Source organism: Sorex araneus, chromosome 3 (assembly GCF_027595985.1).
Source record: "Sorex araneus isolate mSorAra2 chromosome 3, mSorAra2.pri, whole genome shotgun sequence".
Classification (NCBI taxonomy): domain Eukaryota; kingdom Metazoa; phylum Chordata; class Mammalia; order Eulipotyphla; family Soricidae; genus Sorex; species Sorex araneus.
The window spans coordinates 189,719,018-189,736,968 of NC_073304.1; the positions used below are offsets into that span (position 1 = coordinate 189,719,018).

Sequence of the window (17,951 nt, forward strand, 5' to 3'; positions counted from 1 at the left end):
GTGTGGTTGGTTATACATAGGGCAAAGAGAAGGCTCATACTGATACTTGAAGGTCAATCCAGATTAAGGATGTGTAAAATAGGGGGAAACTGCTGCCTTGTACTGCCAAGATAATGTGTGACCAGGCAGGCATATGAGAGCATGCCATATTTCTCCAGATCATCTGGACTCACAAGTTTGGCTTGCCCACTTAATGTAAAAGTGGGATCTCGGTTCTGCTTCCTGCTTTCAGGGCAGCATCCAGAGGCTTGTCCTAATGTCCTGGCATAGCATCAACATGATACTTAGAGATCCTTCCTGCTGGTGCTCGGATGAACATATGGGGTGCTGAGGATTGAACTCTGATAGGCGGCATTTAAGACAAGCGCCTTACTCACTGTACTACACACTTTACTAACTCATTGCTTCAGCCCTTCAGAAGTGAATTCTGGAAAGGTTGGGCAAAATATACAGATATGGCTGTATATTTATGTGATATACAGCCATATCTGTATGGTGTTCATACAGACATAGTGATGTTCTCCAGACCTGAAGAGTACATTTTTATTCATTTATGGGGGGTGGGCACAGCTATCAATGCTCAGTTCTTAGTCCTGTGACTCCATGCTCAGGGAGCTCTGCTAGCAATGCTTGGGAGAACTGTTTTGGTTTCGGGGATCCAACCAGGCTCTGCTATTTGGAAGAAAGTGCCCAAACCTCTGTACTATCTTCTTAGTCCCCAAAACATATTTTTGTATTACTTAGATTACTATTACTTGGATTACTATTATCCTCATTTGATCAAGTATCTTTAAATTCTAGCTTCTTCTTTTGCCCTGTTTATTTCTACTTCCATTTCTTTAAATCTTGTGAATACAAATGGGTACATTATTATTAAGTACTCCAAGTTGCCCCACACTTTATTTTTTATTTTTGAATATTTGTGTAAGTTGTAATGTCAGCATTCAATGTACCATATTTCTTTATCCACTCATCTGTTCTTGGGCACTCGGGTTGTTTTCAGATTCTGGCTATTTTGAATAGTGCTGCTATACCTTAATAGTTTCTTAATATGGGCTTTTGCCCTTTTAGGTAATTGTTGTGAACAGATTTGTAATGCTGTGGATTAAGATAACTATAATAAACAGGTGTTGATATACTTCCAGAATTATATTGCAGATGCCTCTGAATATTTTCTTTTTTAAATTATAGAACTTGGATGGAAAATATGTTTTCTTTTTGTTCCAGCTCAAGAATTTTTTGAGCATTCATTACTTGTGTTCTCTTTCCAGCGTCATAAAGGTTCTTTCCTTGAGGAAAGCCCAAGCCCAAAGCATCCTCGAAGCCCTGAGGATAATTCAGTATTGTTCAGAATCCCTTGGACAGCCTCATTGCTTCCACCCACCCTTTATACTTTTCCTCTTGGAGCTTCTGTCCTGCCAAAAAGAGTTTACCAAGTAAGTACAATTATTTGTATATAGGGAAAACAAACAATTGAAAAGAAAATGGGAGAAAGATGAAATGAAGAAAGAAACAATTATTGTGAGAAATTTATCCTGAAAGGAAAGTGGAATAGCATAGTGTTTAGAGTAGATGTGGAATAATTTCAGGGCTCGTAAGTTAGAGTAGGTGTGTGTGCTAGTAGGAATGAGTCAGTTACCAAAGAAAACTTGATTCAGAAAGAGATGGGATATTGCAATAGCAGATGCATGAGAAGAAAGAAATCTGCTGGTAGCAGGAGGAAAAGGCGTAATAGGTATGCTAGTTGATTTGTAGACTTTGTGGTGCTCAGATGAGGGTATTTCTGAATGATAATTTCTCCTTTAAAAAATACGGTATAAGTTGGAGAGATAGTACAGTGAGTAGGCTGCTTGCCTCTTATACAGCAGATCCAAGTTCAATCCCTAGCATCACATACTGTCCCCCATACCCACCAGAGGTAATCCCTGAACACAAGGCAAGGAGTTAGCCTTGAGCATCACCAGTGTGGCCCAAAAAGTAAACAGAAGTATAGGGATAGTCATCTGCTCATAGTGAAACTTTAGGATAAGGTTTTAGCAGTTTACTCACAGGTAGGAAGGTTTCACATAGTGAAAATTGAAAAAACTCATTGATTGGCTTGCCTGTAATATTTGAGGGCCTATTTGAGGATTATAATTTTGGACTTCAAGTTGTACTAGTTGATTTAGTTGTGTGGTTATTCCTTCATCAACATACAGTTACTTTGGTAATGGTATACTATTTCTCAGGCAGATTCATGGAGAGAGAAAGCATTAAGGGAGCTGATGTTTGTTTATGGTGATGCATCATGGAATCTAAGCTGGGTATGGAACAAAGAATAGAAACAGTAGCAGGAGTAGGGGTTGGGATTGAAAGGATAATGTGGGAGTGTGTTTTGGAGATAGTGTAATGAGAGATTGGGGTCAGAATAGGGTTCTCTTAAGTCAGGACTTTAGAGGTAATGGCATAGTTGTAATGACAAGGTCAAGGGTATGACCATCAGACTCAGACATCTAAGGTGGTGGAGATGAAGAAGTCAGGGGACTCAGAATAAAGAACTGAGGCATAATTCCCATGGATGTTGAAGTCCCAAAATGACTGGGATCAAGGTGAGGAAAATTGTGAACATGATACTAAAGTTAGCAAGGGAGGGGAAGGATGCCTGTGAAGAAGGTAATTTATGAAAAGTATTTAACACTGTATCTGGCACATAAGTGATGGTGGGATGGGTGATTTTTAGCAAGAAGGATAATCATCAAGTCATGCTTTTGGTGTGGGCAACCTTCTTGATGCTGGCAGATTGCTCACTTGCCAGTTATTTTCTAAAGTTGATCTAGTGTGTACATACCTAAGTCTCTTTGCCACTTCATGCAGCTTGCTTCTTTTCCATGTAAGGAATAATGGTTAAGTAGATTATGCTGTTATAGTAACTGTATTGGTGATTTCCTCTCTTTCTAGTTATTTTGGACACTTGGAAGGCTGTGGTGCAGATCTACATAAGCAAATTCGAGACACTTACTATCAGCTTGTTCTGTTTTTGGTCAAAGCAATAAAAGAATTTAACAGCCTGAATGACAGGTACTGAATGACTATAGTATCCAGAAAATAAGTAATTCTCTTCTTTTGTTTGCTTGTTGTAATAATGACTGAACCTAGGGCCTCTCACATGCAAGTGTGTGCTCTGCTACTGGGCTATCTCCCTGACCTCAGCCTTTTTTCTTTTTTAAAATGGAATGCATGTTCAAAATTGTTTCTCCCAGGCTTTTATCTCTATGGTTTGTTTAAAGTAGGTCTTGGTTTATCTCAGAATGTGTCAACTGATATTTTCAGTTTTGATGAGTTAATGTGTAGTTTTCAAATTTGAATAAAGGGCTAGAGTGTTAGTATAGTGGGTATGGTGTTTGCCTTGCACGTGGCTGACCCAGGTTCGATCCCTGGCATCGCTTATTGTCCCCTGAGGTCTGCCAAGAGTGATTCCTGAATGCAGAGTCAGGAGTAACCCCTGAGCATCATCAGGTATGACCCCAAAACAAAACTAGCTTAATATAAAAGTCATATCTCAATCTTCTCCTTAGTAAATGGTTAACAGATAAACTTTTCATTAAATGATTCTCTTATAGTCCTAAATTGCATGACCTTGACTAATTTGATACTGTTGTTGTGTTTGTTTGGTTTTTTTGTCAGGTCATATTTATACTCGGATCTGTATAAAAGTACAGGTCTTGTATACTCAGACCTGTACTGTATACAGTCACCTAGATGGGGTAGAAACCTTACTGTATGCTACAAGAATTGTTTTACTTAAGCCATCCTTTGAAGAGAGTTTATATAGTATATGAGAAGAAAGGAAATACTTAAGAACCCAACCAGCAATCTATAGTTCCCTTCTCTTTCCCACTTATGAATAAGGCTTCTGACTTGTATTGTTTCTGTTTCTCTTTCTGTTTCTGTTTCTGTCATCTCCATTGGGGACTGGCAGCTTTGATAATTTTCACCTTTATTGCCTTGTTAGGTCCTTGCTGCCTGCCTTATCCTGTGTTCAGACAGCTGTGCTTCATCTTTTGGATATGGGCTGGGAACCTAGTGATCTCACATTCTTTGTTGACATCCAATTACCAGAACTCCTCATGAAACTGTCACAGGAAAATATAAGTGTCCACGACAGTGTGATCAGGTAAGAAAAGAGTCTTATGCTCTATAGATGCTGAAGTATAATAGAATATAAGGACCCTAGCATGGAATTTAAATTACACAGGACTAGACTTTCCATGTAATGTCCTGGCTTAGCCATCTATTAGTTGGATAACCTTGGGCAAGTTATTTAATCATCTCCTCTGTGCCTTAGTTTCCTCATTCTTGAGAGCTGGAGATAATAATGGTACATACTTCAAAATGGTACATACTTCAAAATGTTGGATTGTTTTGAAGAATACATGTTGGAGAAGCATGCTTTTCTCTCTTTATGTCCTTCTTTCAGCCAGTGGAGTGAAGAAGATGAGCTTGCTGATGCCAAGCAGAATTCAGAATGGATGGATGAGTGTCAGGATGGCATGTTTGAGGCCTGGTATGAAAAAATAGCCCAAGAAGATCCAGAGAAGCAGAGGAAAGTAAGACCTCTCAACTAGAGTAATTTGAAGTGGAGAGTCTGCAGGGGTGGTGGGTGGGGGTTGCTACTAGGTTCTCTCCTGACAGGGCTCCAGAGTGCAGTCAGTTCTTAGTGAACTGGCTGTTTTGAGCATAGTCTTTAACACCAGGAGCCCTGAATCCTAATTTGACTCAGTCACAGACTGGCTCCCTCCTGGAGAACACGACTTCGACACACACACACACACACACACACACACACACACACACACACAGTCATGAAGCTGAAGTATAATGTTAAGTGCCAGTATATTAATTTATAGCAAGAAATAGATTTGCTAAATCTGGTGTGCCTCACGCAGCACACTTTTCCTATGGCAGCATCAGGGAACCCCATGTTTCTGTCAGAAAATTGTACCTAATTCAACTGGTAAACACGTTAGGCTTTGGACAGCCTGCTGTAAACATTTCCACATTATTTCTTTATCTGCCACCGTACTCTATCAGGCATCTGCTGCCTCCAAGTCATTCAGTTTTGTAGTGATATGTGCCTACTGTGTGCCAGTTGCTTGTTCAAAGAGCTCCTTTGTGATTGAGTCCACCAAAACAGCCTTTGTGAGTTTCCTCTCTTTTATGTTACTATCTTATTGGAAGCCATTTTGTAGTTACAAGCTGACTTGGCAGATTTGCTCTGGTCTGCTACTGTTAGTGACTTAGTTATTTAATTCCCTTATTTCTGGACACAAATAGAAATTACACTTAACTTCAGGTACTTTGTGTAACAACTTTTTTTCTCATGATAGAGTGTCCTTCCTGTCTCTCCCGAAAGTTTTCTTTTGTGGGTTCCTGGAAACAGTGATCCTTTTGCAGTATTTTCTGTGTCTGTGAACACTGCCTTTGTGTAGTCAGGCAACCACACCAGAGATCATCTGGATGTTTTTGACCCTTCCCTTGTAATGACCCCGTATATAGTCAGTTCTCAAGCTTCCTCCTTTTGGCTGCCTTGAATGCATCTCTGCCCTCCTTTCTTACTGCTCAGTCCCACTGTTTTTACCTGCCATGGGTGTACTTGAATAGGTCTGTCATGGTCAGTTTCCCTGACTCTAGTCTTGACCCTCTTCAGTCTGTTCTTCTGAGGGTGGGAGAGGGACAGGGGTTTGGGCTACTCCTTGCTCTGTGCTCAGGAGTGATTCCTGATAGTGCCAGGAATTAAACAGGTATTGTCCATGTAGCAAGTCAAGCATGTTAACATCCATACTATCTCTCTGTCCCTTCAGTCTATTCTTAAATACCCAAGGACATTTCGGAATGCTCAAGTCTGGTCATACCACTCTTCTATATAAAAATTGCGACTTTTTCTTTGGTAGCTTTTGACTAGGAGTTGAGACACTTTATGGCTTGACTTTTCTAACGTTATTTGGTTATCCCTCCTAAGAAATGTATTCTAGATAGTGAATTTTTTACCATTGTTTTGCCCCTTATAGTTTTGTCTCTTTATAGTACATGATATTCCTTCTGTCAGGTCCAGCCATCATACTCCAACACAACTGATAATACCTGTTGTCCTAAAGTTGATTTCTACACTGAGGAATTTTCTCCTTTGAAAACCTAGCACCCGTTGATATTCCTTTGTGTGTTCTCTAGGCATCCCAGATTTACCAATCATCTCCCATATTATTAAACTGTATAGTGTTGTCTGTTTGAGGAAACTCCCCCGACAAAGTTCCTTTATCTTCTCATCTTAGCCCCTAGTACAATGCCTGGAATATTTTGAGTGTATAGTGAAGGGTGGGTTGCTTAATGGATAGTTGTTGTAATATTTGGAACCGTGTTGATTAATTTTGTTTATTTTACCTTACAGATGCACATGTTTATTGCTCGCTATTGTGACTTGTTAAACGTAGACATCTCTTGTGATGGTTGTGATGAAATTGCCCCCTGGCATCGCTACCGATGTCTACAGTGTAGTGACATGGATCTCTGCAAAACTTGCTTCCTAGGTAAATTTTGTGGTCTGGATATACAGTACCCCAAAGTAATAGTAACGCGAATCCAGCCAGGAGTGAGTGATTCCTGAGCTCAGAGCCAGGAATAAGCACTCAGCACTGTTGAGTGTGGCTTTAAAGCAAACAAACAAAAATCACTGGCCACCAGTGAATGTATTGAGTGTCCAGGAAATTGAATTTCCAGGAAATTGTTTTTCTCCCTGAATCATCAATGATTATATGAAGTAAAATGTATTCACAAAGAGCAAACACCACAACTTCTTGAATGCCCTTGACTTATAGATGCTGAGATAATGTATCAATAGTAGTGAGTAGTTGAATGTTCTTTGTATCCCTGACACGGTCATGAAAGATACAGCCCACATGGCTGGAAAAGAGTACAGGAGGCAAGGCATAGCCTTGTTTCTGCCAAAGGGTGGTCATGATAGGAATTAGTCATTTATTTCCTCAGATTCTATTGTATTGGAAAAGGAAAGGCAATCTAGAGTACCATTGCTAAGAAGTTCTGTGCTGAGATTATCATCACAAGCTCAGCCACCCTGGTGAGTGCCCTTGGTGAGAAGATCCTATGGCCCCTGCTTACTAAGCAGTTAGTTGGCAACAGTCCTCATACTGATAACAGTTTAGATTTAGAAACTGGCCCGACCGAGATCCTTTTTCCCAGTCCACCTCACACAACTATTTTTTCCTCAGGTGGGGTGAAGCCCGAGGGCCATGGGGATGACCATGAAATGGTGAACATGGAGTTTACTTGTGACCACTGCCAGGGGTTGATCATAGGCCGGAGGATGAATTGCAATGTGTGTGACGACTTTGATCTTTGCTATGGATGCTATGCAGCAAAGAAATATTCCTACGGGTATGTCTCAGATGGTCTCTAGCCCTCTTGTAGCCTTTTCTTTATGTATTCCATTTCTGTAAAAGGGGATTCTGGTAAAAAGTGTTTTTTTACAAAAATCTCAGATATGCCCACAACTAAAGAGGCAAGTACAATGACGCCCCTTTGCCCCCAAATTTAGATCCCAGTCAGTGCTGTTTTGCTGTGTGTGTTTGGTCTCTCTTTCTATCCTCTCTCCCTCTTTCCCTGTCTCTCCTTACTCCTCTCCTCTCTCCCCTCTTTCCTCTTCTGCCTCCTCTCTCTCCCTCTAAGTGTCTCTCTCCTTTCTGTCTTCCCCCTTCCCTCCCTCAACCCTCCAGAAACACTATAAAAGAAGTATTGTTTCCTGGAATTTAAAAAAAACTTCCAAGAGCAAATACACTTTAATGAGCAATTACATTTCTCTTTTTTCCCCTTTATTAAAGTTTTTTTTTATTTTTTAATACTACATTTTACTGAAGTACTGTGATTAATATACTGTTAATGACAGTTTTATACTTACCTCATTCTAACATCACAGGGTGCCCACTTCCTTCCACCAGTGTCTGAAAGGTCCCTCTCACCCACCCTGCCCCCAGCCCCAAAATTACAAACTTTTTTTTTCTTTTTGGGTCACACCCGGCAATGCACAGGGGTTACTTGTGGCTCTGCATCAGGAATTACTCCTGGCGGTGCTCAGGGGACCATATGGGATGCTGGAAATCGAACCCAGGTCGGCCGAGTGCAAGGCAAACGCCCTACCCGCTGTGCTATTGCTCCAGCCCCAAAATTACAAACTTTAAATTATTTTCTTAATACTGCTTGATTCGGTATGCCAAAGACAATAACAAGAAGTCTCACAATGGCAACGTTACTTTTGCCCGCTCAAGCAAATCAATGAACAATAGGATGACAGTGCTGTACAGTGCTATAACTACTTCATGTCCATCTCTAAATTGCAAGCATTGGGGCCAGAGCAATAGTACAGCGAGTATGGCACTTGACTTGCACATAGCCAGCCAGGTTTGATCCCCAGCATCTCGCTGGTCCCCTGAGCCTGCCAGAAGTGATTCCTGAGCACCACCAGGGGTGGCCCCAAAACAAAAATAAAATAAATTACAGGCATTTTTCGCACATTGAAAATACTATGCCCTGCAAAGTTTCACAGTAAGAGTTATTTATCTCAGATAAAAGCAGCAGTGCTAGAGCATAAGCATATTGTAACTCGGCCACTCGGCCTCTTCAATTTTAGTGGCTTTTTAAAATAACAAGGTACATTAGGGAAAAAAAGAGCCAGAGTGGTAGTACAACAGGTAGGGCACTTGCCTTGCATGTGACTGACTGGATTTGATCCCTGGCACTACATATGGTCCACTGAGCCTGAACACAGAACCACGAGTAAGCTCTGAGCACACTAGATATGGCCCAAAAACACAAAAAGTTTTTTTAAATTGCGGGGCCAGAGTGATAGTACAGTGCGTAAGGCACTTGACTTGCACATAGCCAACCCAGGTTCGATCCCCATATAGCCCCCCAAGCCCACCAGAGTGATCCCTGAGTGCAGAACCAGGAACAAGCCCTGAGCCACTGCCAGGTGTGACCCAAGAACAAACCCCAGAAATGAAGAATTGTTACCTATCTTGGTTTCTATGGATAGTCTTCTGGGAGTTGTAAAATCCTGAATGTATGTACCAGGTTTGTGCTTGTTTCTTTTTCAGGGGAGAAGACCCTTTCCTGTCTTTAAATTTTTTAGTAATCACATCTGCAGTTGTGACCAGGCATGGACTCCCCCAAAAGCCCTGTTTTCCTGTTTGGAGCCTCACAAAGACCTGTAGACCTTAAAAATGTCTTGTCTTTGCAGCCATTTGCCGACACACAGCATCACGGCCCATCCGATGGTGACCATTCGGATCAGTGACAGGCAGAGGCTCATCCAGCCCTACATTCACAACTACTCTTGGCTGCTCTTTGCGGCCCTGGCCCTTTACAGTGCCCACCTGGCCAACACAGAGGAAGTGGACGGCGAGAAGTTGGATCCCCAGGCCCGCAGCAGTGCTGCCACCCTGCGGAGCCAGTGCATGCAGCTTGTGGGGGACTGTCTGATGAAGGCTCACCAGGGAAAAGGTATTTGTTCCTCCTGAACAGAGACCAGGAGGTCCTCAACTGCCTGTGAAGGAAAGGCCTCAACAAAAGTGTCATGCTTAGTTTAGTGGTAGTGAAATCCATTTTTCTACAGGAGATGCTCACCCTGGTGTGGAGCTTAATTTTAAATTCCTAGCTGTATTGGAGAAATGTTTGACAATAAAGTAGCATTAAGAGGCTGGGGAGATAGTATAGATAGCATGGAGAGATAGTACAATAGATGGTATAGATAGCCTGGGACATAGTATAGATAGCATGCCTCTGACCAAGTTCAATTCCTGACACCACTTGGCCTCCTGAGCACATTGCGATAGCTCTGGAGGTCTCCAGCACTACACTGGTGGCCTTGGTGGTCCCCAGCATCACAGCACCACATTTTTGGACCTAACACTGAACCACTGGCCCAGTTAGCCTAGTATTGTAAGGAGTAGCCTCAAGGCCCCTGAGCATTACTTAGGATCCTCTCCTAAACAAAGTAGCATTTAGTTTCTCTAAAAAATATTTACATGATCTATATTGCAAACCAGTATACCCAAAAGTAGAGAGTATGGGGGAAGAGGCAGGGGGAAGGTTGGGGAAGCAGGGAGGATAATGCTGGGTACATTGGTGGTGGAGAATGTGCACTAGTGGAGTGATGGGTGTTCAATCATTATATGACTGAAACTCAGACATTAAAATTTTGTACTGGTAGCTCACAGTGATTCAATAAAAAAAAGAAAATCTTAAAGAAACTACTTTAGCAAAAGATAAATAATAATAAAAACATGAGTCTACATAAAAATATTTGCATGAAAATAGATGGTTTTGACTTTATGCTCAGGAGGGTTAAAGAGAAGATAACTTGAATGTTAAACTTTGAAGATATTCTAGTTTCATTCAGAATAGTGGACTCCTCATTCTTGCAAAAAATGGAATTCAGTACTTAATCATATTTAGTAGTAGGTGGATCATACCTGTACTTTAGGGCTAATTTTCTATCCCTTTGCTAGTAGGAATATAGAAATCTAATTACATAAAACTACTGTAAATCTTCAATATTTATAACTTTCTAAATGTATAATCCTTTGTATCTTTTCTTTTGTTAACAAAGTACAAGTATCCCTCACTAGCTCCTTTACTCTCTTAAGGTTAGTTTGGGTACCCAGATAGGGTGGGATTGAGACTTATCATTTAGGTGTGTGGAGGTCAGTCGTGTTTCCGTATTATGCACAGTGATGACTAGCATTTACAGGAAATTATAATAAAACTTTTAAAACATTCTCTGCTTTGCTTTCCATATAGGTCTTAAAGCTCTAGCTCTTCTTGGTATATTGCCAGATGGAAACTTTGCCTCAGAAAATCAGGCCCCATCAGCCACAGTACCCACCAAAACATCAGAGGACCAGCTAAAGAAAACTGTCCCAACTGCTGAGGAGCCATCAGACTCAGGCCAGTCTGTGCAGTGCAATGTAAGTATCAGTTTCTTTCCATGCAGATCTCTCAGAGAAAGCATTCATTCACACTAGAGAACAGAGCAACTAGGTTAAGGGCACAGCATTAACCCAGGTTGCCTGGGTTCCGATCTTGCTCTATCCGGCCGCAGGCACATTATCACAATCTCTTCCCTTCCGTTTTCTTATATGTTAAACGAAGCATTGACACTACATGTTCCATAATGTTGTGAGTCACATGCATTCAGTAATGTATGTGTTGGAAGTGTAATGTATAAAAAGTGCTTAAAACAGTGAATAGTAAGTTCCTATTCCTGGAATTCCTATTACCTGCCTTCTAGTGGTTTTTGTAAGGGTTGAACAAGCCTATACATCTGAAGGGACTCTATCCTTATTCATGGTAAAAACTATGGTATGTGATGTTAAGTTTATGTTCAGCCAACAACTAGATGATATTAAATGCTATTTAGCAAATAGGCCCCAATAACTTTTTTTTTTAATAAAAATTTTATTTTATTAAATCACCATGTGGAAGATTACAGTGTTTTCAGGCTTAGGTCTCAGCTCAGTTATACAATGCTGAAACAACCATCCCTTCACCAGTGCCCATATATCACCACCAAAAAAACCCCACACAGTACACCTCCCATCCCGCACCCCCACCCCCGCCTTGTAACTGATAAGTTTCATTTTACTTTCTGTTTACTTTGGTTACATTCAATATTTCAACACAAACCTCACTATTGTTGTTAGGAGTACCCCACTAGAGTCAGACCTACTGTGAAGACAAAGGAGGTCACGCAGTAGCGGCCACACGGTTTTGAATTTCTGTACTTTAACAACTAAGTCCAGGGAAATTTCTTCCAGATATTGGATCATTGCAGGCTTGAAAACCCAATCCTTTTGCTGCAGATTTTGTCGTAAATCCCATCTGTGGTCGTCTTAATATGGCGGACACCACGCCCTTCATCCCCGGAGAGAAAGAGGAGAGAGAGAGAGAGAGAGAGAGAGAGAGAGAGAGAGAGAGAGAGAGAGAGAGAGAGAGAGAGAGAGAGAGAGATACCTTTCCCCTCCTGTAGGCCCCAATAACTTATATATGACAGAAGAACCTTTCTGAATTCAAGTGTAACCTTTGATAGATTCTGTTGCAGTATCCAAGTGCTCACACGCAGTGTGCCAAGATCAAGTACATTCCTTCAGTGCCAGGTGCCTTAGACAGCAGAACCACACTAAGTGCATGCAGGAGCTACAGGGATCGAGCTCACCTCCTCAAACATACAAGAAAAGTTCTTTGTTACTACTGAGCAGACCCTAGATCCCCAAGGAATGAGTCATATCTTCTAATACAATTTAGAAGTATTTGAAAAGCCAGAGAGATCATTCAAAGATGATTTGAATGCAGGAGACCTGGGTTCAGTCTCAGTCACCACATGGTCCCAGTGTGCTGAGCCACGATTAGCCCCCAAGCATCACTGGGTATGGCCCATAAACCAAAAATAAATATTCTTTTGGGGTTGGGGATGTGTTTTAGTGGTAAAACATATGCCTTGCGGGTCCATAGCGATAGCACAGCAGGTAGGGTGTTTGCCTTGCACTCGGCCAACCCGGATTCAATTTCCGGCACCCCATATGGTCCCCCGAGCACCACCAGGAGTAATTCCTGAGTGCAGAGCCAGGAGTAACCCCTGAGCATCGCTGGGTATGACCCAAAAAGAAAATAAATATGCATATGCCTTGTATACACTGAGACCTGGGTTTAATCCCCAGAACCACAAAAAAAAAAAAAAAAAAAACCCTTGTTTTTTTAATTGTATAAACTGTAACTGTTTTTTAAACTGATTACTTTGTTTTTAGGGAGAAAGAGATGTTAATAAGGAAACCAGACCTTTAGATTGCAAGAAGAGAAATAAGGCAGATGAAGGTATATTGTTAACAAAGGAGACTCAAATTTCAGACTCTCCTGCAGATGCTAACACAGCTACAGAACTTCCAGGTAAAGACTGTTTGACATCTACTTTTGTCTATTTCATCTTAAATGTCCACATACTCACAGCTCTCTTATAGCCTAGTTCTCCCTCTCAGAGAACCTAGCAAGGTACCAAGAGCATCCTGCCTGCACGGCAGAGCCTAGCAAGCTCTCTGTAGCGTATTGAATATGCCAAATACAGTAACAATGATGGGTCTCATTCCCCTTATCCTGGAAGAGCTTCCAATAATACACGGCTGGGAAGAACGAGTAAAGAGAGGCTGCTAAAATCTCAGGGCTAGGACGAATGGAGACGTTACTGTGCCTGCTCGAAGAAATCGATAATCAACGGGATAACAGTGATACAGTGATACCCACAGCTGTTTGTTACACAATTTAGAATTGTCCGGCAGTAAAAGATACATGATTTTTCAGTTGTTTCACATGATGCTGATAGTATTTGAGTAGTTATCTTTCTTCTCTGCTTTCCTCCTTTACTGAGTACCTCATATCTGCCAAACATTACTCACTCTTGGAGGTAAACAGAATCCCAGTTAGAGAAGGCGTAAGTCCTGCCCTTATGAAACTCATAGTTTGAGAGAGCTTAAGACTAGAGATGCAAGTACCTGGGGTGATGTATGATTCTGTCCAGAAGAGAGGTGTAGGTGGGTCTTTGTGATGATTGCTATCTCTCTGGAATAGATTTGTATCCACAAATTTGTATCTTTTGAAGGAAGAGCTTTAAGGGTATATTGAATGTGCTAGATGGGATGTGAGGCCGGGAAGGGACCCGACAAGACAGAAAGAACAACATGAACAATAACTCCAGTGTGAGGACCCCCATTCCCCGATGCATATAGAGGAGAAGTATTTTTGTCAAGTGTGCAGGAATGGAAATGGGGCATTGGAGGTGGAGCTGGAGAGGTTGTGGAACACTGCTGCAGAGTCTGGGATACTGCCTGAGAATAGCATGGCAAGGGCAGAGCAGTGTTTTAGGAAGATGCATCAGCAGAGGGCCATAAGTGCTGTGACTTGCCAGATATTTCCTAAGTTTCTCCTTTATGGTAGAGCCAGGGCTGGGTATCTGGTGTCCTGCTCTGACTGTGGGGCCAGCTCTTAGAAGGGGTTGATAATCATCTCTAAGTGTACATAAATGTAAGTTTCAGAAAATAGTCTGATACTCCACATTAACTCAGGTTATTAGAATTCCCTCTGATTCCCCTGTAAAGTGATGTCCAGGTTCACATTCAGTTTATTCGTTCATTGCTATGTCCTAGAAACATTTCTAGATTTCTGAGGTATATCAGTGTGTTTGAGATAAATCACCAAAAAGAAAAAAAGAACTAGAAGACAGGAAACGAGCAATCAATATTAATGATTTGGTATCTTAAAAGTTGATCAAATGCTCAAGTGGAGTAAGATCAGGGGATGGGGAATATCAGTAGTGTTGAATGAAGGGATGAGTGGGCATTTACTAAGTCCTTCTGCATTTAACTCAAGTGATACCAGTAGCCCCTCTTGAGGAGAGGACATCTGCAGAAAAGTGAACATAGGTTTTGAAAGCCCTCACTTCATTCTGTAGCACCAGAGGGACAATGAAGCAGGTTCCTTGCTTTCTTATACATAAAACCTGGTAAATTCTGGATGTTTGGTGTTTTAACTCCAGATGCTGAAAATTCAGAGGTGTTACCTCAGAAGACCATTGAAGAAAAGGCAGTCACTCCAAACCCTGAGCAAGTGTTTGCTGAGTGTTCCCAGAAGAGAATCTTGGGACTGCTAGCAGCCATGTTACCTCCCTTAAGGACGGTAAGAGAATTAATGGCTTTTTAAAAAGAGAAGTGATAACTATATCTAGAAAAACATGGGGAGAGCTATATACTTAATTGCTGTCATTTGTGTACCCCTGAGGGATGGGTTATGAATTACAAATTATTTCCTATTTTGCATTTGTTTACTTGTTCGTTTGGGTCTTTGGGCCACATCCACTGTGCTCAGGGTTACTTCTGGTGGTACTCAGGGTTCCAAGTGGTACCAGGGATCAAGCCAGGGAGAGCCACATGCAAGGCAAGTCCTTTATCTTTGTACTGTCTCTTTGACCATATTCCTGTTCTGTTAGTCTCATAATTTCCTAGGTTTTTGTTTGTTTGTTTGTTTGTTTTTTCAATTAACAATGATCAAAGACAAAAAGAGTAGCTAAAATAGAATTTCCCAAGTTGTTGGCACTTTGGGGAGGGGAATTCCTCCTAGGCCCATTGTTTGATCTCTAGAGTTCTGGGTTGAAGAATTTTTTTTAGTAGAAGTTTGCCAAGAGGTGCTCAGACTCAGGGGAATCAACCCTCACATAGGAATCTAGATTGATTCATAAATCAGTCATAATAGACAGGAGCAGGTGTATGGCAGGAAATGAATATGTATTTTCTCTTGGTTCATTAATTTACTATGTAGACGACTGTATAGTAGCTCAGAAGGTTGTCTGGTGTGTGTGGAATTATAGTGAGAAATATAGGGTGTTTTGAAGATTTATTTCCATCAAGTTGAATAAATCAGCCAGGTTGTGTGGGTAGATGGTGTTGTGCGTATGAAATCAGCACCTCAGGATGAACAGGAAAGTCACTCTTGCAAAATAGCCTCATGAGTAGGTCCCGGTTTTATATCTTTGGCAGGAATATCACAGTCATGGTGCTGCATTCTCATTGCAGTCTTATCAGAAAGAACACAGTTTTCTAGTACTTCTTGAAGTGTCCCTTCTCTAACCCTAGAATCAGTCATTTCTTTAAGTTACTTCACTTTTAGTAGACAGTGATAACTATTTTTTTAATTTACTTATTTATTGGTTTCTGGGCCACACCCAGCAGTGCCCAGGGATCACTCCTGGTAGGACTCAAGGGACTATATGGGGTGCTAGGTATTAAACTCAGGTATTAAACTCATGTGCAAGGCAAACACTCTACCCACAATACCATTTCTTTAGCCCAAATAATCACTGGGGATGGGGGGATAAGTGGATGGCACACCGAGTGGTGTTCAGGACTTATTCCTGGCTCTGTACACTATGGGTGCTTGAGGTACTATTTTGGGTGCCGTTGTTAGAACACAGGTCAGCAGCATATTAGGCAAGTGCCTTATCCACTGTACTATCTCTCCAGCTCTTACAATCATTTTTTATTCTCATAACCTTTTGTTTTCATATTATACATTCAGTGCCCTCACTGAGATAGCAACTCAAAAAGTTTGCAAAAAGTTTTAATGTTCCATTGTATAGAAATGTATGCTCTAGGCATTCTACCTAATGGTGTTTATAGTAATAAGGAATTGGAAACAAAAAAAGTGTCCGGTAATAGGAAATCAATTATATTTTAACTATGATATGCAGTTGTACGCAGCCATTCAAATGACTGAGAAGCTCTATTTTTATTGGCTTCTAAAAATTGCATAGTATTCTAATGGGGAACAGTAAGTTTGCGGATTTGAACAAAGAAAAGATAGCTTTAAATTAAATTGTATCTATATGTAAATATGCATAGAAAATGATCCACAGACTACCAAACTGCTAGTGTTTATTATCTCCTGGTCACTGTAGTAGAGAAGGGAATGGTTTGGGCGAGTTTTAAATTTTATGTATTTCTGAAGTATTTGAATTCATTTATTTTATTTTATCCATCCTTTAGGGCCAAACCTGGTGGTGCTTAGAACTTACTCCTGGTTATATGCTCAGGCAGAGCCAGGGGACCAACCATATGCAGTGCCAGGGATCAAACCTTGGTTGGGTATGTGCAAGGCGTGCACCATACCTTACCTACTGTACTGGCTTTCTGGTTCTTAGATTCTTTTGTAATGGACATATGGGGGGGACGGGGATTCTGTTTATTCTTCAGGATGAAGGGAATATTGGGGGCTTGAGAGATAGATCATGCAATCAGCTGACTGACCCCAGTTTAGTCCCCAGCACTACATAGTGCACCAGGCCTCAGTGGGTGCAACCCTGGAGGCCCCAGGCATCACTGGGTACCCCAGGGAAATCACCAGCAGACCTGAGGAGCACCACATCCTCAGACCCTCCATTTAGAAGGTCAAAAGAAAGGTGGAAAGGGCGGAAATTGGAAATAGGAATGTAAGATTATACCCGAGAATGTTTATATCACAATGATTATACATGTGGTATTTGTAATGCCTTCGTGTAGTTCTTTGGGGCCAGGGAGATACTCAAAGGGACAGAATGCATGCCTTAAGTGTGTCAGGCTCCAGTTTGATCCCTGGCACGAGATGGCCCACCAGTCTTTTTTGGGTATAGTGCTGGTAGCCTCCACATACTACCATTTGTGGCCCAAACCACCAGGCCTGTTCTGCTAGGCCAAGGATTACCAGGAGTAGCCGATAGGTCCCTAAGAATCCCTGGAGACGCCCCCTCCCCCAAATAATGGTACATGAAGAGTAAGAGTGTTTAGCTGGTATGGTTACCTGGATTATGTACTGAACAGATTTTTCTTCCTCTCTTGGCAGGATCCCACGGTTCCCCTGATAGACCTGGAGCATGTCCTCCCACTCATGTTTCAGGTTGTCATCTCAAATGCAGGTCACCTGAATGAAACTTACCACCTCACTCTGGGTCTTCTTGGCCAGTTAATTATCCGCCTTTTACCAGCAGAGGTAGATGCTGCAGTAATCAAAGTCCTCTCAGCCAAACACAACCTGTTTGCAGCAGGGGACAATTCTGTAGTGCCTGATGGCTGGAAGACCACCCACCTGCTCTTTAGCCTGGGAGCTGTGTGTCTAGACAGGTAACCACCCTACTCTTCCCACTCTCCTCACTCTGTGGTTCTGGGATCAAACCTGGGATATTCACTCAGGCAGGGTCTAAGTTGCTCTGCTGAACCACTTCTCAGCCCTAGTATTCATTTCTCTAGGTCTCACTGTTGATTAATTTTAGCATACTTAAGAGCATTTGAATTGTTGAGAGAATAGAATTGATTTTATTAGAAATGCTGTCA

General features: G+C 41.6%; 1 protein-coding gene across 1 annotated transcript in view; it reads left to right on the plus strand.

The window, feature by feature from the left end:
- ZZEF1 (zinc finger ZZ-type and EF-hand domain containing 1) overlaps window positions 1–17,951 on the plus strand; it is a 135,343-nt gene that overhangs the window by 87,226 nt on the left and 30,166 nt on the right. The window contains exons 30-40 of the mRNA XM_055132070.1: window positions 1,272–1,436; window positions 2,938–3,057; window positions 3,992–4,153; window positions 4,457–4,586; window positions 6,425–6,563; window positions 7,263–7,428; window positions 9,287–9,549; window positions 10,849–11,015; window positions 12,852–12,990; window positions 14,630–14,769; window positions 17,464–17,741. Coding sequence (XP_054988045.1) covers window positions 1,272–1,436; window positions 2,938–3,057; window positions 3,992–4,153; window positions 4,457–4,586; window positions 6,425–6,563; window positions 7,263–7,428; window positions 9,287–9,549; window positions 10,849–11,015; window positions 12,852–12,990; window positions 14,630–14,769; window positions 17,464–17,741 — 1,869 coding nt within the window. The remainder of the gene's footprint in view (window positions 1–1,271; window positions 1,437–2,937; window positions 3,058–3,991; window positions 4,154–4,456; window positions 4,587–6,424; window positions 6,564–7,262; window positions 7,429–9,286; window positions 9,550–10,848; window positions 11,016–12,851; window positions 12,991–14,629; window positions 14,770–17,463; window positions 17,742–17,951) is intronic.